General features: G+C 40.7%; 1 protein-coding gene across 7 annotated transcripts in view; it reads left to right on the top strand.

Moving 5' to 3' along the window:
• Window positions 1-25,767, top strand: part of WNK2 (WNK lysine deficient protein kinase 2) — a 115,631-nt gene that overhangs the window by 49,364 nt on the left and 40,500 nt on the right. For all 7 annotated transcript variants that reach the window (XM_033140874.1, XM_033140873.1, XM_033140875.1 and 4 more), the window contains exons 9-20: window positions 2,627-2,823; window positions 7,351-7,503; window positions 8,279-8,467; window positions 13,809-14,363; window positions 17,671-17,976; window positions 18,631-18,680; window positions 20,080-20,245; window positions 20,457-20,573; window positions 21,672-21,839; window positions 22,033-22,078; window positions 23,409-23,525; window positions 24,472-25,523. In XM_033140874.1, the coding sequence (XP_032996765.1) occupies window positions 2,627-2,823; window positions 7,351-7,503; window positions 8,279-8,467; window positions 13,809-14,363; window positions 17,671-17,976; window positions 18,631-18,680; window positions 20,080-20,245; window positions 20,457-20,573; window positions 21,672-21,839; window positions 22,033-22,078; window positions 23,409-23,525; window positions 24,472-25,523 (3,116 nt within the window). The remainder of the gene's footprint in view (window positions 1-2,626; window positions 2,824-7,350; window positions 7,504-8,278; window positions 8,468-13,808; window positions 14,364-17,670; window positions 17,977-18,630; window positions 18,681-20,079; window positions 20,246-20,456; window positions 20,574-21,671; window positions 21,840-22,032; window positions 22,079-23,408; window positions 23,526-24,471; window positions 25,524-25,767) is intronic.

Raw genomic sequence — 25,767 nt, 5'->3', positions numbered from 1 at the left:
AGTAAAACAGGTTGAATTTCCTAATATGAGAACTACACCTCAAATAACAACATACATTTAAACTAAATTATTTAAAACACCTAGCTGTAAAATAATTATTCAATGAGACCTGCTTACAAAACATAAATATGTTTCAAAATAAGATGCCGTTTAATCCCACCACTTCCTTTTTTCTTTTCTTTTTTTGGCTGTACTTTAAAGCACCAGTATCATATGCTATTTGGATGGTAGCATAGTGCTTTTGTGTCTAAAAGCCCTATAAATAATTTCCTTTACGCTGCCTGTGATACTCAAAGAAGGCAGAAATGAAGATAAATAATTTATCGTCTCTGTACAACATGATGAGCCATAAAAATCCAGACTTGGCTTCCTACTGCTACTTCAGCTCTGTATAGCTATACTCCCCCCTCCCCATTTGTGGTTTGTAATAGATTAAAATATCTATGCTGTAAACATCTCAACATTATAAAATACATGGAGTCTTGCTTATAAACAAATACATGAGCAAAACTTGAAGTGGCTTCCCCCACCCCAACTAAATGTTGAAGGAAGATTTATTAGACCATGATGAATTTTTATAGCTAATGGTTCGATTTGGCCCAAACCTATGAGAGCTAGAACTGAATCCCCTAAAATCAGAAGAAATGTAACTTCCCAAATACTTTTGTTAAGCCTGTGCTTTATCTTGATTTTTGGCTCCAGTTAGGAATTGCGTGGCATATGTTCCTTTTTCTGCTTTGTAAAGAGAAACTATTTTAATAGTATAGTACCCTATCGAATTTGGAGATGCTGGATTGTTGATATCAGCTATGCAATAATACAGCATAGTGTTTAAACACTCCAAAGACATATTTAAAGCACATCAGCTGAGAAGGGGGGCTGTTGCCCATTCTCTGCTCATCAACTGATCAATCTGATAGCCGGGTTCCTGGGCTCTGCCCTCCCCAGTGCTGTGTCTGCTTCGATTCCCCACCCCCTCTTTTTCCTGCCACTGCCAAGAGCCATTGGGGCAGAAAAAAAATTGCTTGGTTGGCTGGGATAAAATTGCTTTAGGGTTATGGTTAAGTAAGCTAGTGTTCTTGTTGTAAATGCAGAAACTAGGGCAGGGTAGGGGAACTTCTTTGCCCAAAATCTCCCCCAACTCTGCAGGCCAGCTTGGGCAAGTGACCTGTCAGTCACCTGATGTTCTTATGACATTAACAGGCAGATTCTCTTGCCCACTTGTCAAAATCTCTTCCACGGTGCTTCCCAAGTGCTTGACAGCCAGCTGGCTGTTGGGTGCTTGGGGACCGTAGTACTTGGGGCTTTGCCAGCCCTATACTTGGAAAAAGCATCAAACACAGGGCTAGCAAAACTGCTTTCTGGAAGGATTTGCTATGTGGTTTTGCTCCTTGCAGGGAACTTGGTAGGGCAGCCAATCCAGCCGTGTCTGTACAGCCCCACACATATTATCACATATGGTGTCAGGTGTGGGGCAGGTGTGCATAGTTTTGGGGGGGGGAGGTGGTGTGGGCCAAATTGGAACCTTACCAGATCTGACCCCTGGGTTGGAGGTTCTCCACCCTGATATAAAGTTAACTGAACTCACTCTTTCACTAGAAAATTCTCTGTTCTTTACCATGTATCATTGCAGAGCAAGTAGCACTTGAACTTTAATTCTTTTTTTTCTTCCAGCAATAAATAATAATAGAACAAAGCAATCTTTGTATTTCTATCACTCAGAAAGTAATGCACCCAAATTACTTGCGTTTTTCCCCTACTACATGTCCTTCAGCTTTACTAAAAGTATATAAAATATAAATTATTTTGCTGATGGGCATTAGTAAGCCAAAGTCTGCTCACACTTCTTTTGCATGCAGCCCATATTCTATGCTTCTTTGCTCCCTTCTATGAGCAGAGGAAATATAACACAGAATCACCAACATCCATTCTCATTCAAAGCGCTGAGCTGTATAGAAAAGAGATTGTAGTGTCAGCATGACCAGGGCTTTGGACTGCTCCAATAAATATCTATTGAATGCTCCACATTATCATTAACTTGAATGACATGCTATGGCCATGATGATTTCCTGTAAAGTCAAAGCGTAAAGGCTGTTTTAAGGTTCAAAGCAGGGGAGTATGCAAGCAGGCTGCTGACCAGTTCCTTCCTTTCATCCGTCTGCCCGTCCCACTCCTTCATTTAATATTTCCCCCTAATTCCACACCTACTTTAGAGGAAATTTGCAATAACAAAATTCTAGCACACTTGACTTCTTCAGTCCTGTATATTTGGCCCCTTGGAATTTGTAATATCATCATTGAATGAAAAAGAATTAAAAATCCAGGAGAAAAAAAATATTCCAGCAAGGTGTTCAGCTAACTCATGTCAAGTTGAAATCATAATCAAATCCACTGTGTTATGTATGGGTCTGTAATAGTGTCTAGTAGACATAAACGAGCAAGACATGCTAGCCTTGACATGAATTTTTCAGTATGGCTCTATCCAGATAAAAGATGGCAATGAGAAAATTGGCAGAGAAAGTAACCCAACAGCGATTTAGCTGGGACATCAGTGAGTTGGGGATCAGAACTAAGTTCCTTTGATTTTTAATACACCCTTATTTCCCCCCCCCCAATCATCCTTCAGCTGATAGCACATTCGACAGTGGGCAGGGATCAACCGTGTATTCAGACTCCCAGAGCAGCCAGCAAAGTGTCATCTACTCATCTATGCCTGATGCAATACCTCCTGCAATTCAGCGGGTCTATAGCCCACCTCTCAGCGAAAGCCAGACTTTACCCCATGGTCTTCAGCAGCTGGGACCCTACCAGCAGCCTTCAGTGGTAAGCGTAATGTTTTCCTTAAAATACGTTGTATTTATGGATCCCCACATATAACCTTTAAGAACAAATTCTTTTTCAGATTCTAGACTGTCCAGTTTCCTCACATAAATATATGAAGCTCCCCCATTTATATGATTTGGTGCCTTAAAAACACATATGCTTATCTACTCAGTATGTATGTTTGCTTTAGCTAGTGTACTCTACCTACGTGTAACTGAAACTAAGCAGGTGCAATACATTTAATTCAACCCAAATGTGTTTATTAGTTTAACTGTAACCAAATTAGAACCCCTAAACATTATTGTTTTAAGCATTCTCTCATTTGTTGTGTTTTCTCGCTGTCTCTATAGCCACATATTATTGTTCCTTCATTTTCTCAAGAATCTTTCGGGTCAGTTATTTCTTCCAGCTGTTCTAAAGGCCAGGCATCTGTTCAGTACCTGTGTAGCTCTTTCGTTGGACTGAATATTTCAGAGAGGCGAAGAAGCACTTCTGTTGTAGAAGCTCCTAAATCTAACAACCAGTACCCAGGAAGTCATTCACACTTGCTCTCATGCTCCTGTTTCAACAACCAGCAAAAATTAATGGAACTGTTACTGCAAGAAGAGCAGCGAAAAGCCGAACACGAACCTTCAGTCTTATTCAATGACAAAGCTGGCACATGCCTTGTGTGCTCCTCCTCAGAGACCACTGGGACACAGTGCTTCTGTACTCAACAGTATTTGCTACCTGCGTTGCACAGCAGTTCCTCCAGCTGCCGTCGCCATAGTGATTCAGTGGTGGCTTTGACACCAAATGCAATGCCTCTCACAGCAGAACTGCTGGGATCAAGCCTAAAACCATTGCAGGAGAAGGAAAATGAAACCAGTGAATCACAGCTACCGGGATTGTGGAAGTCTTCAAATTCTGCCGAGTTTATGCTCATTAAACCAACCTGCCACGAGTGCTTGGCTCGTCTGCTGCATTCTGGAGCGGATCTGAACAAAACTGAATTATTAATGCCTCTTAAATGTGCTACGCATATTCCTTCCGTCCTCTGCAATAGTCTAAAAACCAGCTCTGCATCTCGCCCACATCATGAAACTAGTAAGCTTTATGGCAAAGGTTTAGACCTGTCTTTATTAAATGAATCTGTGCAGCATCTAATTAACCCACAAAACAGCTCTGCCTCAGTAAAAACAGCAAGCACCCCTACGAAAACCCCACGTTCGGAATTTATTTCTGAACAAGCCAGCAAGGCAGAATGTACCCAGTGTTGTCACAACCTTGGTCCAGATCAGATGTCAGTGATGCAGAATGACTACCTGACTCAAGGCCTACCAAACATTGGGAGCAGCCTAACTTGTAAAAAAGATGCCAGAGCTGTGGTAGGTGGAATGCCTCATTGCTTCCTCGCTTGACTTAGAAGACTGAACAATTCCAAGAATGATACTGAATGCATCCTGTTTGACCCGGAATGACTTTATCAATCAATTAGAAAAGTCATGCTTGCCCTACTTTTCCCTTTTCTCTCTCCAAAATTCCTGTAATATAACCTAAGGTGTACTTAGTTTGTACGATCCCATGAATTCCATGACAGCATCACTTTCTTAACCCGGGGGAGGGGAATAGCTTTGGTGACTGTACCAGCCTTCCTTTGTTGTTGCAACGGTTCCTCAGATAAATGTACTGCCTACCTTGTAAGTTGAAATCTTACCTTGCTGCTTTATTATATAAAGCAAAAGGCCTGCAACTTTGTGCAATTGCAAAATTCAACAATGTAGCTGGGTGCCCCAATTCCCATCCATCATTTGATTTTCAGTTGTGAAGTATGGATGTGACACTCCTGATAGTTTTAAAAAGTAAAATATTTTAACTTGACATTTGTGAGAAACATTGGTTATTGCCTTTTTATCTAAATTAAAACTCTTAAAAAGTAAAATACTTTTTCATAAAGATGCACCTTGCTTAATTTTAGCCATCACAACAATTATTTATGTTTGATCAGTTTTGTTTCATTTTTCCCCCTTCAACATCAGAGTAAGACTTCAAGTAGATGACATTATGTCTTAATGAGATCTTTTTGACGTATAACATATTCCTATTCATCACTTACAAAGAAAAGTGCCAGAAGTCATCCTTTGTAATATGGCTTTTAACTCGTCAAGTTTTCATTCAGCATCCAGCCACATACTTTCTGACATTTTGTATAGCGTCCCTGCCTTTCTGTAAAAAAAAATAAAATGCTATTTTTTGGTTTTTTAACAAGCCATTATTTGTTTTTGGCTAGCCATTTTTATTTCTGAAAAAAAAAACGCTGCTCTTTATCGACTCGTAGACTACTTAGTGCTAGCATGGCTGTTTTTTATTCATTCATAAAAATATAAAGCAACTCACATATGTAGTAACTTCTCCCTTTCCTAATGTGTTACAGCATGCTTTTAGTTGCAAACCCCCTCCTTCCCCAAAGTTTATCAGCTGTTTTTAATCACTTGCCTGCCTTCCACGAAAATTTAAAGTGTACTTTATGTGTTTCAATTCTTTTCTTTTTTTAAAATCATTTTTGTTTATGCATTTTTCATGTTTGCATAAGCTGTTCAGGTAGTGGAGTCTAGTGAATAAACAAGACTTCTCTAAGGCATCAGTGCCCAACTGCTGAAGTTACAGTCGGGGGTAGGAAATATGCTGTGGGCAGGCATCAGCTCATGGGGCTATTCATTTGATTACCTGGAGAGGCTGAATGGAATGATTTCCCCTCACCACAACCAGTCCACACTCTGCCACACATTCTGGAAATAGTGAAACTGTTCTCAGAAAGGGTTGAGCCTTTGACACCTCTCCTTTTAAAAACTAAATATTTTGCTGTTATCTGACTGGTACATGAACACCCTAGTGTGCCTGCTCTCTGCTTTATCATCTTCTTCCCCGCCCTCCCATAACATCTTAGAGTCCAACTAGACGGGATGCAAGAGAGCCATAATGGGATGTTCCAGCATTTCCTTAAAAAAACAAAAAAACACCACCCACGGAAGGAAGATAGTTTAAAAGTAGGCTGTATGTTTAAACCTCATGTAGGGGGAAAACATTAGCTTCTGCAGGGAGGGAAATTTTGGCATAGGTGAAGTTAATCTCCCTTACCCCTGTAACTGGTCCTGCTCAAATTGGTGCGTGCGCGCACATACCCACACACCTTGCTTGTTTTTGTTGGTTTAAGGCTGTGTACACACTCCCATTTATATTGCATCCACTTCTGGTTTGAGAAAGCAGTTAGCCACAATCCATATCTGTCCTGTCATTTATTCTGAAACACTGTGTTCTGATGCATTTCAACCCCAAAACCAGCTTCAGTCTGAATTGAAAACAAGTATGAGCCTTTCTGTGTTTTAAGCCAGTAATGTACACAGTCAAAAGGTCAGGAGACCTAATGGCAAATCTCCTGTCCCACATCTGGGTTGACCCATTCTGACAATCCCAAGAAATAAATGGTCACTACTGCACTGTAAATACATTACTTGCCTTCACTGTGGAACTGCTAGGAGCTGTTGGTGGCGACTTGGAGATTCAGTGCAGGTCAGCATGCCTCAGCTTCCTCTCCACTCTCCATCACCCTACCCTTCAGTCCTCCTACCGTTTATCAGTACCATAATCACGTTTCCAGGATTTTCCCACACCTGTCTTCTGAGCCATAGGGAAAAGGGAAGTATAGGCATCACGCAATATGCTCGGGTTTTACAACCTTGCTTTTATTGCTAGTTGCCTTAGTGTGAATATTTGTTTGTTTGGACATTCATATTTTAATATACTTCTCTAGTGAGCCATAATGGGCTAAAAGGCAGATTGCATCAGTTGTAAAATAAATAAATAAGGCCCCATCCCATTGTTGCCTTGTCTCACAGGCATAAGATAATTGCCTCTGTTTAGTGCTAATTGCTCAAGTAGCAAGTTTGCATGCCTTGGCGGAAACAGTGGACACCATGACACCAGCCAGATTGGGCATTGTAAAGGCAGAGAACAGTGTAAATGAAGGATGTAAAAAACAGAAAGCCATCTGTGACTTTCTGCTCCAATGCTCATACTTATTAAAGATTTTTTTTAGAAAAAGAAAAAGAAAGAAATCTCTTTGCCCACTTACAAGGGAAGCAGGGAGATCTCCAGTAAACATTTACTGCACCTGCAGGCTATGTTCTTGGCATGTATGCATACTTTGTTATTGTTTCTTGTGGACACATTTTGAGTATATTCAAGGTATTCATAGGATCACAGCACTGGAATTGAGGTTCCAGCAGCTTCGTTCCATCCTTTCATCCTTTCAACTCCTGTGTCTTTTTTTCTGTATTTTCTACCAAGTATGGATTACAAAACTTGGGTGTTGAGTTTTGTCGTCACTGCTTACCATAGGAAAAGGTCCACTTCAGTTTTATGGGCCTCGCCTCTTGAAGATTGCCTTTAAGGAGTGGTTCACAACACAGCTTGGCTGTCCTGACAGCCAATAATTTTTGTAGGTTGTAGTTTTCTAAAGTAGTTTCCCCCCCCCTTTCTTCCCTTCAGCCTGGACTTCCAGTGGTTCAGGCTCCACCTGCTGTTGTCTCTCAGCGACCACAACATTATCAAGAACCAGCAATCCCGTTCCCTCTCGTCCATCCCACCTCCGTTGCTCCTGTCCAGATGAGACAATCACAGCCTGTGTTAGCCAGCCAGCAGGTAAGTAGTTAGTTGTTGTTTTGCTTTTAAGTGAAGACACTGAATAAACATAGGAGTGTTTTATTGCCCTTTATCTCAAGCCTGCTTGTGCATTGTTACAAGTGCGGTGTAATCTTCAAATGCAGTGCTCAAATTTTAAAATGAGTTATTATAATTATGCTGCATCCATTTAATATGAAAGAAAGACAGCTGAATCTTTAAGCCTCCATCCCTACCTGCGGTCCTTTCCGCAGTTCATCTCCTCAATTTTCTTCCATGACCAGGAGGAGAGGATACATTTCATTCTTTTGGAGATGGAAAATAACCTTGTCGTTCATCATAACTTTGGGTGACCTACCTAGTACTGACCCAGATAGCGCCTCTGCAGTTTCCCAGGTCCCTTCATTTCGCGCAAAAAAATGGGGAGGTAGTTTGTGATTTTCTGTGGGGGATGTGGAATCTGAAAATGCTCCTCCTCCGGTGCAGTCCTGGGACAGAATGCACAATGGAATGATGCTACATCACTATGGCATGATTCAGCCAGTCTGCAGGTGGTAGGAGATCTCTTTTCCTAGACTACATGGATTTCCCCCCTCAACTTTTCTCTTAAAAGTGTTAATTTATTATTTTCTTAGCACTTTTTAGCTGGTACAGAGAGGAGGATGGAATGGTTGTTGTTGTTGTTGTTGGCACCTATGTTGAGGTATCAGATAGTGCCTATGACAGATAAGTTATCCCCCATGGCCAGAGCACTTTGGGAACTTACTGTGTACTCCCTTTTTCTCTCTACCACCAGTCCATCCCACCTCCAGCTCCTCTACAGCATGTTCTAGCCAACCAGCCCATTTGCCCAGTGCAGCAACCTGCACCTCACCTATTGCCCCAGTATCAAACTCCCAGTTCTCAGGTGGCAGCTAGCAATGCTTCTCTCACACCTCTGCAGATTCCCCCTGTGCAGCAACTTCCAACAGTCCCACCTGGCCAGGTAAGCTGACCTTCAAATTCAATAAGCATTCATTTTGTTACAAGTAATTAATTTTTGGTAGAACATCACAGCTTATAGTTGGTATGGCCGGCTTCGCAATTAGTGTGTGGCTTCTGTGCATTTGCATCTTGTTTAGGAAATTTATTTTTATTACTTAATTGTATGGTGCATAAAATCAATCGAGCACATCCAAAAAAGTTAAAGGAGATACATCATTACCTGAAGACTTTCAATCTAAATATTGACACAAGAGAGAAGGGGTGGTTATAATACACAAACGGTATCATTTATAAAGCACAGCAAATTGTTTCTCTCTCAAGAAAAATATAAAAGTAGGAAAAGCAAACAAAAATGCTAGGATATAACTATAAGGGAAGAAAGAGAATGTATTTGAACCAAAACTGTGGCTTGTCAGGATTGTACTTCAGCTTATTGCAGTGTTCCCCAACCTTGGGCCTCCAGCTGTTTTTGGACTACAGCTCCCATAATCCCTAGCTAGCAAGGCCAGTGGTCAGGGATGTTGTAGGCCAAAAACAGCTAGAGGCCCAAGGTTGGGGAACACTGGCTTATTGAACCTCATCCATCATTGGTCTCAGTCACTGATTTAGCACTTCCGTTGCCTCAGATATAAAGGAGAAATTGAGCTGGGCGTCATCTGCATACAAATGAGGCGTTGTTCCAAACCCCTGGATAACCTAGTGCAGTCAATTCATATAGATGTTTAAAAGCATGGGAGATAAAATGGAAACGTCTAGGATGCGATACCAAAAATGCTGTGGGGCTGAGGAGTAGCCTCTTAAGTACCAGTATCTGGAGCTGGTCTTCCAGTTGTTGAAACCAGCCCAGACATGGCCACTGTTACTGAAAAATTCCAGAGGCACACTTTACACTGTCTGTTCTGTTGAAGTAAGGCATGGTTTACTGGCTTTGTGTTATGTGCAAAGAACAACACTTTGTGCATCAGCCTGGATAGCTCAGTTGGTTAGAGTGTGGGATGCCTGATTATCGTCTTCCAAAGCAACTACTCTATTCCGAACTTAAAAATGGAAAGCGTAATGCTGGTGGTCAACAAAAGAGGTTTAAAGACTGTCTCAAGGCAAATCTAAAAATATGTATAAACACCGACAACTGGGAAACACTGGCCTGTGAGTGCTCCAGCTGGAGAGCAGCCTTTACTAAAGGTGTCATAGACTTTGAAGACACTCGTACTCAGAACGCAAGGGAGAAACGTGCTAAGAGGAAGGCACGCTTGGCAAATCCACACCGTGATCAACCCCTGCCCGGGAACCAATGTCCCCACTGTAGAAGGATGTGTGGGTCCAGAATTGGCCTCCACAGTCACTTACAGACTCATTATTAAATCCGTGTTTACGGAAGACAATCTTACTCGACCACGAGTGATCGCCGAATAAGAAGAAGGTGCTGATAATGCCAAGGTTGCAGTTTTGATCCCCATATGGGACAGCTGCATATTCCTGCCTTGCAGGGGGGTTGGACTAGATGATCCTGAAGCTCCTTTCCAACTCTACGATTCTATGATCTGATGGCGTGGGCTCCAGCCCACAAAAAGTTCTGTGCCATAATAAGCCAGTTAGTATTTTAATGTTCCTCAGACTCCATTTGTTGTTATTGCTTTGCATTTTCTGAATGTATGCAAAAACAACTGAGGAAGGGAACAGTGGAAAGAGACTTCCAGCCATAGGAAAAGCAAAGCAGGACAGTGAAAACAACAAAACAGCTGATACAAAGGGATTACCAAAGAACAGCAAAAACAAAGACCAATGAACCAATGAACCAAAATAGATAGCAATAAAGATAATGTTTGTGCTTCTTTGAATAAATTGGGTTATTTACATTCCTTGTCCTCCATTTGGTCTTAATTTTTCTGAATTGTTTTGTTGAAAATGTAATTAGTAGTAGGGTAGACAGGCCATAGATACTGAAAATTCTGCATGAGGGACAAAATATGACTCCACCCCCCCCATAGCTCTCACTTACCTTCATCATCTCCCCTACCTTTGTTTCTTAATTGTAGTGCTCAGGTTGTTATTTCCTTTAGCAGTAGCAGAAATATAGATCCTTTTCAGTGGGTTATAATAGATTTTCTGAACAATAAGTTGAAGGTGAACAAGTACCTTTACTCTTTTTCTGACTGTATCAAAATGGGGGAGAGGGAACCCACAATGCTTTGTTTCAGAACAGAAGATACCTATTGAAGGCAAGGTCCCTAGCCTGATTAGATTTTTCTGTTAAGTAATAGCTGACACCGCCTTATGTTGGGTTCAAATGCATTTGCCTCTTACATGAGAGAGAGAGAGAAGGTGCCTCACATATTTTGAAAGCATTTACATTTTCATATTTTTTTCTTGAGTCTAAAAAATTGTGTGGGTGAATCTCTCTATTATTATTTTTCCAATATCTCTGCAAAATATTTCTGAACAGGTACACCAGTTGTTATGTCCATTTATTTTGTTGGTGCAACAAACTTTTTAAGTTTTGAGCATTTAGTTTAATTGCTCCACCAGTATTTGTGAAGGAAACTTTCTGCTTCAGAACAATGGTTGTGTACAATATATTGCACACAAATACTAGCTTTTCAGCTTCCCGTCACTATCCCCTTCCTTTCCTCAAAAGCCATGACACACAAAGTGTGCACAAGAAGGAAAATATCGACAAATCCATGTCCACAAAGAAGCACTTTGGGCACTGTGCATACTGCACATGCATGCTCGCGTGCGCAAACACACACACACACACACACACACACACATGTCTTTGTGATCTCAGTCCACCAGAAAGAATGTGATTGTCTGTACTGGTGAGTGTGGATAAAGAGGTGGCAAATAAATTTTTTAGGTCAGTAATAGTAGGACTGGCAATATCAAGCCACTCACCATATTTTTAAAACTAAAGAACGAGAAAAGAAAAAAATGGCAGAACACATTGCCCAGACAATATTTTCAGAAGTCCCTTCACACTCTGATTCCCTCTGTTTTTCCCCACAAAGTGGGAAATTTCAGCTGCTCTTAAAGCCCACATCAAATTAAAATTAGGATTCCAGGAAATTGGTTGTTTCCCCCCTAAATGCTTAGCTTAATATATAAGAATGGACATATAATTGAGGGGTAGAGAGAGAAGAAGAGAGTGGTTTTGTTCCTTACTCAAAGGAAAATGGCTCACTTATCTTCTGGATTTCTTCTCAGATTCCCTCCTGCCTTTTCTCCACTTGAGGAGAGACTTGTCCTGCTCTTTTTCAGAGGCTGAGTTTCTTGTAGCTCGGTCTGTATCCCATAGCCAAATTAAATTCTCCTTCTATCAATCGAGGCCTCCTCAGATAGTACATATACTATGAGAGAGTTTGTGCTGGCCAACACTAATTGCTTTCAGAGTTCTGGTGTTTACCTGCAGCGATTGGCTATTCAGAGATAGAGGAGAGAAAGATTATCAAAGGGAGATAAGAGTGGGCAGTAAATAGCTTCATCTCTGTCAAGTGCTGAATCCTAGAGCATTCAAGATGGAAGCAAATATGGGAGTAGAAATGAATTCTATACCTAGATACAACAGTTAGTCACCATAAGTGATGAAAGAAGTGCAATTTGTATCCTTGTATAATCAATTTTAACATTTCCAAAAATTTACACAACCAAGGGATCATGCCTTTATTCAACAATGCAAACTATTTTAAAACATACGTGCATTATTTTTTTTATTAAAAAAATTGTACCTCGGTATCTTTAGAACACAAGCTAGTGTGCAATAATACTTAAATGTGCATTAAATGAGGGAAGCAGGAGCTTCCAAAAATGGTTTAGTGCTGAAAATTCAAATGCATGTCACTTTGCATCCCTGTAACGCCGAGGATTAATATCTTCAGTAGATGCTATCCTGTGGTACATATATATAGATGCATTAAATGAGGTTCATTTTTTAATTGTTCAGTGCTGAACACTTTTGTGCATATCTGCTAGTAATGATTAGGATTAATCATATGTATATAGTTACCACCCAGTTTTTAAAAATGTATAATAAATGTATAAAATGTAGTACCTTGAATGGCATGCACTGGAGGCTTATTATGCAAGTTAAGTGTTTCTCAAACTATATGTAATTGCGTCCCAGCTTCTAATTGTGTTCAGTCTAACATGCTTTGCCCATCCTGAACTTCCTTAAGGATGCTTTCCCAGCTCTTATATCTCCTGCATTGCTTCCACCCACACAAACTGCAATATTCTATCTCCCCATCCTTTGCATTCCTGCTTTCCCCACACCCACATCATCTCCAGTTGGAATAAAAGAACCTACAGCAGTTGGGACCTTTCAACACCCCCAACTTCCTTATCAAGGATTCTAGTGGATTTCCAATCCTCACTTTGGAAAATGCTGAATTTTAACACTTGCAGGTCTTCTACCAATACAGCATGCAAACCCTTGCCCAGACTTCTAGTTTGAGAAACACTGCAATATTTCAGTTTGTGGAAAACATTAAGCTGCATGCAGAAGAAAATAAGTTTGCCCTGACTTAGCTGTAACTTTGCAGTGACTTGCAGCAACTTCAATATGGGCAGAATCAGGGGTGGTGTGTCCTTTTTCACTGCTTGAGGCAAAACTGGAAGTGTCTCCCTGCTGGCAGAAAAGCATCACTGCCATCAACCCTGATTTCAGGCACGATCACCTATTTTGGGTGAGATATTGCCCCAAATGGATGTGATCTTGCCTGAAATTAGTGCTGGTGGTTATGGTGCTTCACTGCTGGTGGAGGTGGTGAGGCCTCACCCTGCTGGCTCGAGTCAGGAAATTCTCCCTTCACTTCAAGTTACAAGAGTCTCTCTGCATAGCATGGCACTCTGCTGAACTGAACAAGAAAGCCTGTTCAAAATAGGAGCTCCATGTATACTGTATGTATAGTATACATATTTACATATACACTATAGTATGTATATATTATGCATATATACTAAATGTGTAGTGTATATATACTTTATACATGCATATAGAAAAACTCTGAATCAGGGCAGTGGTATTTAGAGCCTGTGTGTGGGAGATGTGCAAAACACCTGCCCAAAGATGTTTCTAGTGCAGGTACATAGAACAAGAGATTATTAATAGATTGCTGCATGATTAGTAAGTTTCCTTTTGCAGTCGCTTTGAACTGCTCAGATTAACACACAGTTGCTTTCAAGTCTTCTCCTCTATTTGTTCTAAAACCAATCTCGCTTGCTCTCTGCGTAGACCCAAGGAAACGGGCGGAAATCACTATTCATCGTACTTATCATATTAGTAAGGCAAATGTGCCAGCCTGGAACGCTCTTTGCAATTCACGTAATATTATATTTTTTTTCAGATTCCTCAGTTTCCCGTCATTCCCGCAGTTACTCCTCTGGCAGGACTTGATAGCCACCCTCCAAACTTGTCTGATATACCTGCTGCAAATGCGCCCCCTATACCTGCTCCTTCTCAGTATTTTCCTCCAGCTGTGATTTTACCAAGCTTCCCCATGAACCCTGCTCTGCCACTGACATCAAATTCCCCTGCCCTGCCCATGCAAGCGGTCAACCTTCCTCATACTTCTGTGGCTTCCTTGGTCTTGCCCTGCCAAACAATTGTGCCAAATATGTCGGCTGCTCCAGTACCATTACTCGCTGTAGCTCCACCAGGAGTGTCAGCTTTGCCAGCACATCATGCAGTAGCCCAGCTCTCTCAGCAGCAGATGTACCAGGCTACCCTCCAGCAGATAATTCAGAATGAAGTTCTTCCCTCTCCCCATCACACCCAGAACATGCAAGCAGTTTCACAACAGCAGCAGCAGCAGCAGCTGCCTCCACTTCCTCAGTCACTTCAACCAAGCATAATTCATCCTTCAGAACAGACTATGTCTGCATCTGGGGCTGGTAATCAGGTAATCTGTTTGACATTGGACTTTCTCGGTACTAGAACATAGGAGTATCACTCTTAAGTAACAGTTCTGTAGCCTGTTTCACTATAAAAGCCAATAGGGGAATTTGCCCTGTGGAGGTAGAACCAGAAAACCAGTCACTTTGGAAAAGGAATTTGTTTAATAAAAGTCTTAGGACAATGAAAAGTAGAATATAGCAAGTGGCTGGCAAATGATAGTTGATGGGCATGCATCAAGTGTCCCATCTTCTATCTCCTGTCGCAGGAGATGGTGTAATATCTTATCAACAGTGGAGAAAATTTTGCTTTTGCAATTAAGAAATAAATAAGTAGGTGATCTACACAATGTCATATCAGAATATTTACTGGTATTTAATTCATTTATAATTTTGCTTATATACCACCAGAATTGCTTTAAAAGCAGACTGTTCTTCAACAAAGGGTTTTTTTTTTACTGGGGACTCATTTCAGAAATATTATTTTGAGGATATTTATATATAATAGTAACAAATATTATTCTGCATTGTTGCAACTGCAGATTTTTATGGTCACTGAAGTGCAACCTATGGCATTAGCAATCAATACTAGCATTTACAGGAGACGAAAATAGGAGTCTCTTAATAAAAGAAGTTTATAGCAGAATATAGAATTAAAGAATATTAACCACAATTTGAGCAGAAATGAGATTATAATGAGAATGAAGACTGCTTAAGAATGATAAAAATGGGAATTTTATAAGAAGCCATTGCATTTTATCATTATCGTCCACCTTCTTAAAATTCATAACATTTCATCTCAACCTATTGTTCTGTATCTTCAGCTTTACTGTATCTAAGTTTCTGTCTTCAGCCATATATTTGGTACACATAGATTGTTTGTGAAGAACTTAAGTTCTTGTGATTCCCACCTACCCTCCACTGAACCAATGGCATTACTCCCATTGGATTCCATAATAGTTGCACCAGGCCTTGTAGCTCTCTAAGCATTGCCTGTCACATACTGATAAACGTCTATCAGTTTTGACTTAGATTCATGATTCATTATTTGTTCTCAAAGGAGACTTGTGGTACATGAGGAGCCTTGACCAGAAGATGTTTAAAAACATACATTGGCATTTTATGTCTTGCCATGGGAATGTGGAAAAAAATGGCACCCCAGATTGCCTCTATTTCACTTGCACTGATCACTAAGTTAGTTACTGTCTTCAGATTTAGAAATCTTGGAACTCCCTTGGCTGTAATTTAACTGTAATGAGTTGTAGCCAATAACTCGTCCTACTCAGAGTAGAGCCACAGACAAGACAAGTCCATTGATTTCAGCAGGCCTACTCCAAGCAGGGCTAGCATTGCCTAGAACCCGGTCTTTTCTTTTCTTTTTTAAGACGTTTAGATTTATTAATTTAAAGAACAAAATAGGCTTTCCTCATCTTTCCCCAGTGCATGGAAATTGTGAAAGAACTGCTGCACTGGACTGTTGTGTCCACATGTTCCTTTCAAGGAACCATTGTTCATTTTCACCCAAAATGAAACAATTATGTAAACTTGACAACATCCCTTTATATTAAATGTAAACTACTTTAAAACTATGTGCAGTGAATGCTAGGAATGCAGGCTATATATATTTTTTTCTGTCTTGGCGTCACAACACACACTACATATACAACGCACACGAACATCAATTATAAGGCACATTAATAGTACTAAAAGTGACTTTCTCTGTCTTCTGTGCTTTCCTTTGCTGCTGCTGCCTCTTCTATCTGTCTGTCTTCTGTATCCCATCCCTGCTTCAGCTTCCTGCTCAGGTAAAGCTTGATTCAGTCATTTGAAACTTGCACAGTTCTAGCTTCTTGTACCAAGGAGAAATATATGCATAATGATGTACCCATACTCAGTGCTGTTATGGAGAACTTCCCTTTTGTTACTGCATTGCAAGGGGTTGGACTAGATGACCCTGGGGGTCCCTTCCAACCCTACAATTCTATGATTCTGTAAATCATAGGTCATTTGTACACAAAGAAAGGGCTTGCGGCCCAATCTTAAACACTCATTTCAGTGAGTCTCCTTAGCACGAACACTTTGAGTCGTTTGCTTCTTTAACTATGTGGGATTCAGTAATATAAGGCCTGAACACATGATTTTCATGACAAAATGACTGGAATTGGCGCAGAAGACCTGTTGCATAGCACAAGCATTAGCAGAACTCATCCTTTAGATTTAGAACTTGGAAAAATCCATTTTACCTGAAGCTGCTCTAAAGACCATCATATATTCCACACGGGGGATTTGTGGAATAAGTGGCATTATGTTTCTGTTTTCTGCCCCAAACATTTGAAGTGGTTTTCAAATGCAGTAACCAAATTAATATGTGCAAGGAAAGAAAAGTCTGGTTTTCCCACCACCCTGTGCTAAACCATGGTTTAGTGCAAATGAGGAAATGTGTGGGCTCCTGGAGCAGAGATTGTGTCCCAATTCTCTCCTCTCTAGCAATTTTATTGCTGCGCTTTGCTAAATAACTTCTCTCTGGAAGCCTGCAGTTTGCTCACTCATTCTGAGGCGTGATTTGGCTTAGTGTTACTTGCAAACAAAGGTATAGTGTGAGCAATGTGTAAAGATGTGACATTATGCTTATTTTGTTGATTGCGGGGAGGGGGGGAACCCTAGTTTTATATTTAAAAAATCTACATCCAGCATTTAGACATTATGATTTGATCCAGTTCCTAATTCTTGAACTGAGACCCATTTCACAAAAATAACGATGTTGTGATTGTCTGAAATGCAACCACTCTCATCTTGTACATACAACTAAACTTCCCTGATGTGAGCTCTCTCACCGTGGGATAAGTTGGTAATCTTTATCATCCTGACAAATTGTAAGGAAGGTGATAATGGATCTGAGGTTTAGCTATGTGGTGAAATACACATGTGTATGGGCTCTTAGAAGCTGCTTCATAAAACAAAGCATTCATGTGCAGCAACTTGCCACGCAGATCTGGTGATTTAACTCACAACTTGCTTTAGTTATCTGCAATGATGTGCTGAAAATGTTCGGATCTGAGTGGTGAGTTGCTGCATATGAAAAGTCATTGTTTGTCTGAATGGGCCTTCCTTCCTTCCTTCCTTCCTTCCTTCCTTCCTTCCTTCCTTTGTTTTTCAAAACAAAAAGCACTTAAGTATGGTTTCATCACGCTACAGTGCAATGATTTGTATTAAAAAGGTTTTTTATTTTAAAAAAATTATGAGTTTAGCTATGTGAATTATTTATATCCTAAATGGAATTGATGTTACTAACAGGTGTGTGCTATGTTGCAACAGATTATTGGACACCCTCAGTATACTGTGGATATTGGGACCCAGATGCCTGCGTTGCCAGTGCAGCCTTCTGCAGTTATGTCACCACCATTGCAATTGCAGCCTGAAGCATTGCATCCCTGCATTGGTCCAGAAGGTCTTCCACAAAGCACCATTGCTCCATCAAATGCAGCAATGCCTATAGATCATGGGCTGCCTCTCCAGTCTACTGGTTATCTGCCACCTCAGCCAGATAATCACCAGCCTCTGGGCCAGCAGGTCCAAACTTCATGCCCTGTTATGCCACTGGCTACAGAATCTTCTCAAGAGGTAGTAATTGTGGTTTTTGGTTTTTTGGTTTTGCTTTTTTTGCTTTTTTTTTTTTGCTAATGAATCCTTAGTGCTGTTAGCTATCAGAAAATTCATTGGTCTAGTTGAATGAGCTGTTTTCTCAATTGCCTGGGTAGAGTCTCCTAAAACCAATTCACCTCCTGTGAATTTTTTATGATCCTCCTCTCAATGACATTTATAAGTTCTTTGAAATAATTCAAAATCTTAGTTCTTCATATTTATATTCATTCCACAGCTTTCTGAGTACCTTCCTTTCCATAAACTAATGCTTCTTTATTCAGTTTCCCACCACAATAGGATAGTGATAATAATATAAAGTGACCTGCATTTTAAAGATTGGTCTTTTGTTAGTCTTTGGCTGAAACTTGCCACTGCGGATATTACCAGCTGATTCATCTGATATCAGTGCTAGCACATGATGCTGCTCCATAGGGGGAACAGCTTCAAAGGCATGATGACTAGTAATTTCCTCAAAGAGAGGGTGTCCTCAAAGATTGTTTGCTACGCTGGCACAAATTTGGCCATTGAAATCAATGGGAATTACAAGTACTAGGCTGTGGCTTGATTTGCACACAAATATTAATTTTGCATCATGCCTCTGGTGAAATAACTGTTTTTTTCTTTCCATTTTAGGAGCATGGAATGATGGAAAAGCAGCAGTCACTATCACAGAGCTGTGAAAGGTATCCCCACCATTTGTCTAGTACAGTGGCATACCAATAGTTTACTATTATCATGTCTACACAAATTTCTGCAGAGGTGAAGAGGATTTGAAATGTTTTCTAGGGCAGGGGTGGAGAACCTCCGGCTTGCGGGCCAATCTTTGTCCACTCAGGAGTCCAGTTTGGCCCACAAGGCAATTTCCCCAAGCCTGTCAATCATCCTACATCGCTTGTGATGTCAACTGATAGGTGGGAGGATGAGGGTTCAGTTCTGCATTGGGTGTGGGTGCCTGTTTCCAGAAGGTGCACACAGCCAAACTAAGCAGGAATTAACCTCTACTCAACAGCTGGGGTTAAATCCTGCTGGGAACAGGCACGTGCAGCCGAAGCGAATATTTAAAATGCAGGCTTCTTTCTCCCCCCCCACCCCCCCACTCCGGTTAGAGAAAGAAGCATTTTGCTGGCCCTATGCTTAGCTGTTCCCAAACGACAGGGGCTAGCAAGGAGCCTAGGGCTGGGAAAGCACTTATTTCTCCCCTCTCTCTGGGGCTGGGGGAGAAAGAAGCCTGCAGTTTACATGCTTGGTTTGTGTATTCTTGTTACAGCAGGGAAACAGGCACAGGAAGCCAAAGAACCACTGCAAAACACCAAGCATGGGGCTAGCAACACCCCTGCTGCTGCAGTTCCCAAGACTGTGCTGATGTGTACCACAGAAACATTTACTAATAATGGAGAAATTGTATTTTGGACAACTTGTCTTCCGCTATTGATCATCTCATCAGAACATCATTTTAAAAACACTGTTCCAGACCCCCCAAAATCTTCAGTTTTGTTGTTGTTGTTGTTAGTCATTATGTTTCCCAAGGTACACTGTGAGAAGAGCATGAGGATATTTTTAATTAAAAATGTTAATGCATTTAAACAGCTGAAGGAAATAGTTGTCTATCTGATGTCTGTTTCCTAATTTGATATGAGGGACTGTTTGATTTGAGCAAATTATGTGCAATCAAAGCCTGGATGAAAAAGGAAGCACAGAATCTTATTTATTTATTTATTTATTTTATAAATATCCTCTTCTACCAATTCATAGCTTGGGACCCTCCAAGCTAAATGTACCGGTAGTTTGCCAGTAGGTCACCAAGTGAGTACTGCTTCTCAGTAGGTTCTGGACAAATAAAAAGAAATACTAAATTTAGACACATTGATGGATAGATCTGTCAGTGAACATGGCAGTTAAAATTCATAGTAAAAATCTTGCTGGCAGCATTAGAGACGGAATACCTAATGAGGTGGACCTTTGATCTCTTGCAAAAAGGCATGTTCTAAAGAGTTTGTGCTGATTTTGAGGGGGAGCTTTTAAAAGAATGCTGCATGTTCATACTATTTGTCTTCTGTCTTCATTTTACTCCCTATTGCAAAGTTACATGAGTCCTGATGTGGCTTCTGGTAAAGAGATGAGTGACAGTTTTGAAGGAACAAGTGGAAGTAGTAAACAAGAAGGAAAATCTTCCAAAAAGCATAAGAAATCAACACGTACTCGTTCACGCCAGGAAAAATCCAACAGGCCCAAACTGACAATTTTAAATGTAAGTCAGCTACATTTGCTTAAGACTTACTTACATATTTATATTCCTGTTCTACCCACGCATTTGATGGGTGTAAAAGATACTATTCTGGCAACCCTGAAATTTCTGGTGGGGAGAATTACTTTGATGACGCAATATTTATGAATGAGATGTTTTTGCCACCCTGGGCTCCTTTGGGAGTGTTAGATATAATTATTGATTCTTTTTATAGGTATGCAACACAGGGGATAAGATGGTGGAATGCCAGCTAGAAACACACAATCACAAAATGGTTACATTTAAGTTTGATTTAGACGGTGATGCACCAGAAGAAATTGCTACTTACATGGTAAGATCTTGCTTTAGATTCATTAGCTGAATTGATGCCACAGCCTTCTTAGTACGGCCACAGAAAAGTATTTCTGATCATTCAGAAGGGAGCTATTGATTTCTGTTTAGCATCCCATTTCTGGATTTGTGTTTGGTGCCCAGTATGGTGCTGGTGGACACCCTGGCAACCATGGAAACCACATGCCAAGGATCCCTACCCCTCCTATTTTTAATTATTTTTAACTTCTTCTTTTTTAAACCTTCTGAGTTGGCTGAGATTACGTGAAAGCAAAGGGCTGGCCTCTTCAAATTGACCCTGGGACCCATATGGACCCAGAGGAATTCCTAGAAAGTGAAGATGGCCGATGGCTGAAAGCTGATGCTTTGCTCTGCAGTGTGCTCATCCTCCCAGAAGAAGAATAAAAGAAAAAGGGGTATCTGTGTTGATGCCTGGTTAGCAGGGAGGGGAAGCTAGACTTAGTCTATACACAGAGACTAATAGTAAGAGGGGATGTTATCTTATCTCCCTATGAGTGACCCCACTTTTGCACTCTTCTCTTTTCTGCTTGGGAAGTCAGTGTGCCATGTGTGATGAGAGGTACTACTCTGGCCTTCATACATGCTAGTCACAATTTATTGGTGTTGCATATGTGCAACAGGTGCTCATGAATACTGCTGCTAATCTGGCTCAGAGATATTCAATATGCTATCCTTAATTGCTGTGGCATAAGCAGAGCAAGTTGAAAGTTCCCAGTGACCCATCCACTAGTCCTTGAAGCTTGTGCATATTTTGAAATGCCTCTCATGCGGTAATGCATTCATTTACTGCTTAATTAAGATAGGTCAGTTACATAAGAGCAATGAATAATTTCTGTAGCTTTGCTCAACTCTGTTGGCCAGGGAAAATATTTGTTCATTTCAAATATAAAGCATAAACTACGGGTCATACACACCCAAGTTCCATATACAGTATGTGGAACTTCTTTCCACTGCATGCTATTTTTAAAAGATTTAAATTGGCCATACAGTTACTTGCTGTTATGAAGCTACTACAGAGCAAGCACTAGAGAAAATGCAGTTTTAAAAAATAAATATATATATCTGTGTATCCCTATAGGTGGAAAACGAATTTATATTGCCTACTGAGAAAGAGATATTTATAGAGCAACTGAAAGAAATCATTGACAAAGCTGAAGATATGCTTAGTGAAGATACAGAAGGGGAACGAAGTTCTGATCAGGGAGCAAGCCCTCAGCAAGACACTTGCAGGCTGGAAAACAATGAGGTATTGCTAAAATGAATGAATGAATGAATGAAACCTACCAAAAGTAGATGCAAGTCCACTCTAATTGTCTTCAACAGCTTCCACTAAAAGAAATATGTAATAGTATAATTTTTTTGCTTATTTCATTAAGCAGAACTTTCAACCACAGATAAATGCCTGCAGACTACTAATGGTCTTTTTTCATTTTAAATAGGTGAATCGGCAATCCCAGGCAAGAATGCCAGTGTACCAACAGAATGGTAAAAGTGTTTCCATGATTATATAAGTGTCAACCCCCCCCCCCCAAAAAAAAACCCTGTAAAGCAATTAATCTATATTGGATATCACTGACAATTATCTATTTTTAGAGTTCATCAGCCCAGCCACTAAACATTCTACAGAGCAAGCCCCAAGCTTAAGTTTGATGAGTGTCACGGGGGAACAGTCTTCCAACTGCTATTAGTCTTCCTAAATGGCACCATCACATTAAAGGGAAATGAGCACTGACTGATTGCTCTCCCTGACTCTTACTTACGTTGGCAAATCAGTTATGAATATCATAGTAGCGCTGTGCTGGTGACACTTTCATCCTTTTTAGGATACCTTTCCACCTCAAAAGAGGTTTGTCTCTGTATGTGCATATATGCAGTACTGCAGATATAAAAGACAATATTAATTGTAGCTTTCTGGTAGTCTACAGGTTTTGGCGGAAGATGAAATCTAAAACATAACTTAGATATGTACACATATCCTAAGCCTCAAAATCCTGCAAAGATTGCTTCTAGCTTTCAATTCACTTACTATGGGTTCTATTCTAAATTTTATTCAGAGTAGGCCTGTTGAAATTAATGAACCCAATTTTGTCATGTTCTGAATGCAACACTGTGTTTCTGTGCACAATTACCTGCACACGGTGAGATTTATTTCTGAGTAGGGATGGCAGGGAAATTCAATTCTGTTTGCATTTAAAAGTGGACCTATCTTGCTCAGACTTTCTTAAAAAAAATATATGAACCGAAACACTGCCATCCATCAAAATTCAGACTTTTCCAAATTTTGCAATGCAGTTCTCCAGCCCGATAATGTTTACAATAATGCACATACTACAATGAAATGTGCATAAAAATGCAATATATCAGGGGAAATTGCTTTGCAGGAATGTGTATATTCCACAGAACTGTGCACAAAAAGGTGTATATTAGGATAAACTTACTAATGAATTTTCATGATGAGTTTTTTTAAAAGAAAAAAAAATCAAACTCCTATGGAAATGTGGAGAACTGGATTTAAGAAATTGGGAGAAACTGATATTGGCATGTTTGCTCATCCCTGTTCTTGAAGAAACATGTCTAGAATTAGGCTGCAAGCATGACAGTAGCCATTGCTTTAGACTTCATTATTTCCATCAACCTTGTGGAAGCATCATCGATAAATGTGGTAGTCCTGCATTATTGTTTTTTTGAATTTCTTCTTGAAATTAAAGACAGTATATCTTTTGCATTGTGTGCTGATTTCATTTGAGCAATATCAGCCTCTTGCCCATGTCTGATATAAAAATAGTGACCATTCCAACCCTCCTTTTGTGATTAGTTCTGCATACAGGAAAGCGGTGGTTTATCATTTGTCCTGTTGTGGAAAATCCAGCTGCTGAAGCACCAGAATTCACTTCACCTGCTCCTCAAAGTGCAAAACAGGCCGACGCTCCAGGTACTTGAGAACTTTAAAGATTTAAGAACAAATCATAGAATTCCTATATGTTCCTGTCCTTCCAGGCACTTACACAAAAATCATAGCATAAGATAGAAAACTCGCTACCTTTTAAAAACTCATTTAATATTTTTCAAAAAGGAAACACATGGGGAAAATGAAAAGATATAGCAGGAAAGCATTTAAAACTAACTACGTGGCCAATAAAAAATATATTTGGATTTATTCAAGATCCCATCTTCAGGATTTTCATTTCTTTTGTCACTGGGGCTTGATGGACCACAATCAATAATGCAGAAGCAGTTGCATGGAGAAGCCATCCACAAATGTGTGGGTCCCATAGCTTTAAAGTAGCAATTAGCTTTCCCTGGAAAAGGCATTTATTTCAATCATTCATTACTTGAGAGAATTGGAATAGCCAAGGGCAAGCGGAACAAGTTAGAGGCAAATTAGTGTCAAAACCTTGCTACAAAAGAGTACGCATTTATGAACATTGAACTTGATCCTTTTTGTTTTACATGCGTAGATGTAATTGAAGTTCCTGTCACATAAATGAATTTTAAAGACTCTGTAATGCATGCACCACCTTGTTATTAATCTCAATTTTCCAGTTGGTTGAAATAGGGCAGTGCATCATTACTACTAATAGCCAATAAAGGGCAATACATCTTGCATTAGAAAAATTGCTATATATAGCTGTTATAGTAAGCGAGAGTAGCCTGTCTTTATTATCACGTTTTAGCTGTAGATGTAAAACAAAATGTACACAATATTCTTGTTTACGTACAGAAAACAATCTATTTAAAAACTGCTTTAAGACAAGGAGAGCACTTCAGCTGTTTAAAGCGTTTTATCATTCTGCTCTTATATTTCTGGTCATATATTTGAGGCTACAAATGGAAGTGCCATTCTCCGAACTCAGGGTTTCCTTTTCTGTTATTTGCAGATGTGGAACAGTCGGACGATCAGCAGCAGAGCTCTACAGCAACAGACAAACTCACAAACACAGCCCATCAGCAGCTTTCAGGTCAAAGGAGCGCCATGGACAGCCCCAGGGCAACTCCTCCTCCTGCTCCTCTGACACAAGTCTCCACTGCAGCACCAACCTCCCTTCCACAGGTCCAGCCAGAAACATCCACTGCAACACCCCCAGTGACGGCTCCATGTGCTCCAGAACAGGTTGCTGACCACACAGGCCAACCAGAGTACCCTCCGCAACAACAGCCTGTTGCATCCAGTCAGCCTGGTACACCTGCTGCCCCCAGTGCAACTTCACTTGAAGAACGTCCTGAGGCTCAGCTTCCTCTAAATCCCCCGTTGCAGGCACTCCAACGAATAGATGAAAACCCTTGTGTCCCTGAGACAGAGGCTGAACAGGGCACTGCTGGGCTGCCAGATCCGATCCAGACTGTTCCTGCACGGGCAGCAGAAGCCTGCCCGCTCCCTGCTGTCTCTGATGAGACTATTTTGGAACAACAGCCTCCAACACAAATCCTCAACTTGCCAGACAACAGTCAGCCTAGTCAGATGCCTCATTCTTTTGCAAGCCAGGCACTTCCTGTGTCTGCCGTCCCTGATCCTCTGATTCTAGCAGCACCTCAGCTTTCAAGTCCCCCTCACTCATCAGCAGCTACATCCCAGTTACAAACAATGTCATCCCAGTCCCAGCCCACATCATCCACTGGCCTTGCAGTTAGCGCGCCTCAGCCGCCTTGTGCTGTAGAATCAGATGGTGAAGGACCACCGAGAGTTGATTTTGCTGACAACACAATAAAGAGTCTGGATGAGAAGCTGCGCAACTTGCTCTACCAGGAATATGTCCCAACATCTTCTGCATCTGCAGCAACACCAGACAGCTTTGTACCTATAGACCAAGGAGATGGTGAATTTAACTTGGCACCTTTGCCTGCGCTTGTGTTGGACCTGAAAGTTCCTGCAGCTGGCATGGATGTTAAGTCAGCTGAGGATCAACCTGCACTCAACACAGCTCCCGTTCCGGCAAGTCAACCTGTATCTGTGGTTCCTGTGGTACCACTGGCACAGAAATCATGCAAACCTCTGCTAAGAGTGCTGCAGTTTATGGGCTTTGTAAACCAGAATTCAGAAACGAAGAGCCGATGGTAGCCTTTTTCAAACTATTACACTTGTTATGCTGTGTGGTCTGCTTCACAAAGCAAATACATGGTTCCCAGTTATTGGTGCAAATTTAAAAATAGTCTTTCTTTGTGGCATACAATATATG

The sequence above is a fragment of the Lacerta agilis genome, chromosome 2 (assembly GCF_009819535.1).
Source record: "Lacerta agilis isolate rLacAgi1 chromosome 2, rLacAgi1.pri, whole genome shotgun sequence".
Taxonomy (NCBI): Eukaryota; Metazoa; Chordata; class Lepidosauria; order Squamata; family Lacertidae; genus Lacerta; species Lacerta agilis.
Note: the sequence above shows the minus strand (reverse complement) of the source record. Positions and strands in the feature narration are given on the sequence as shown.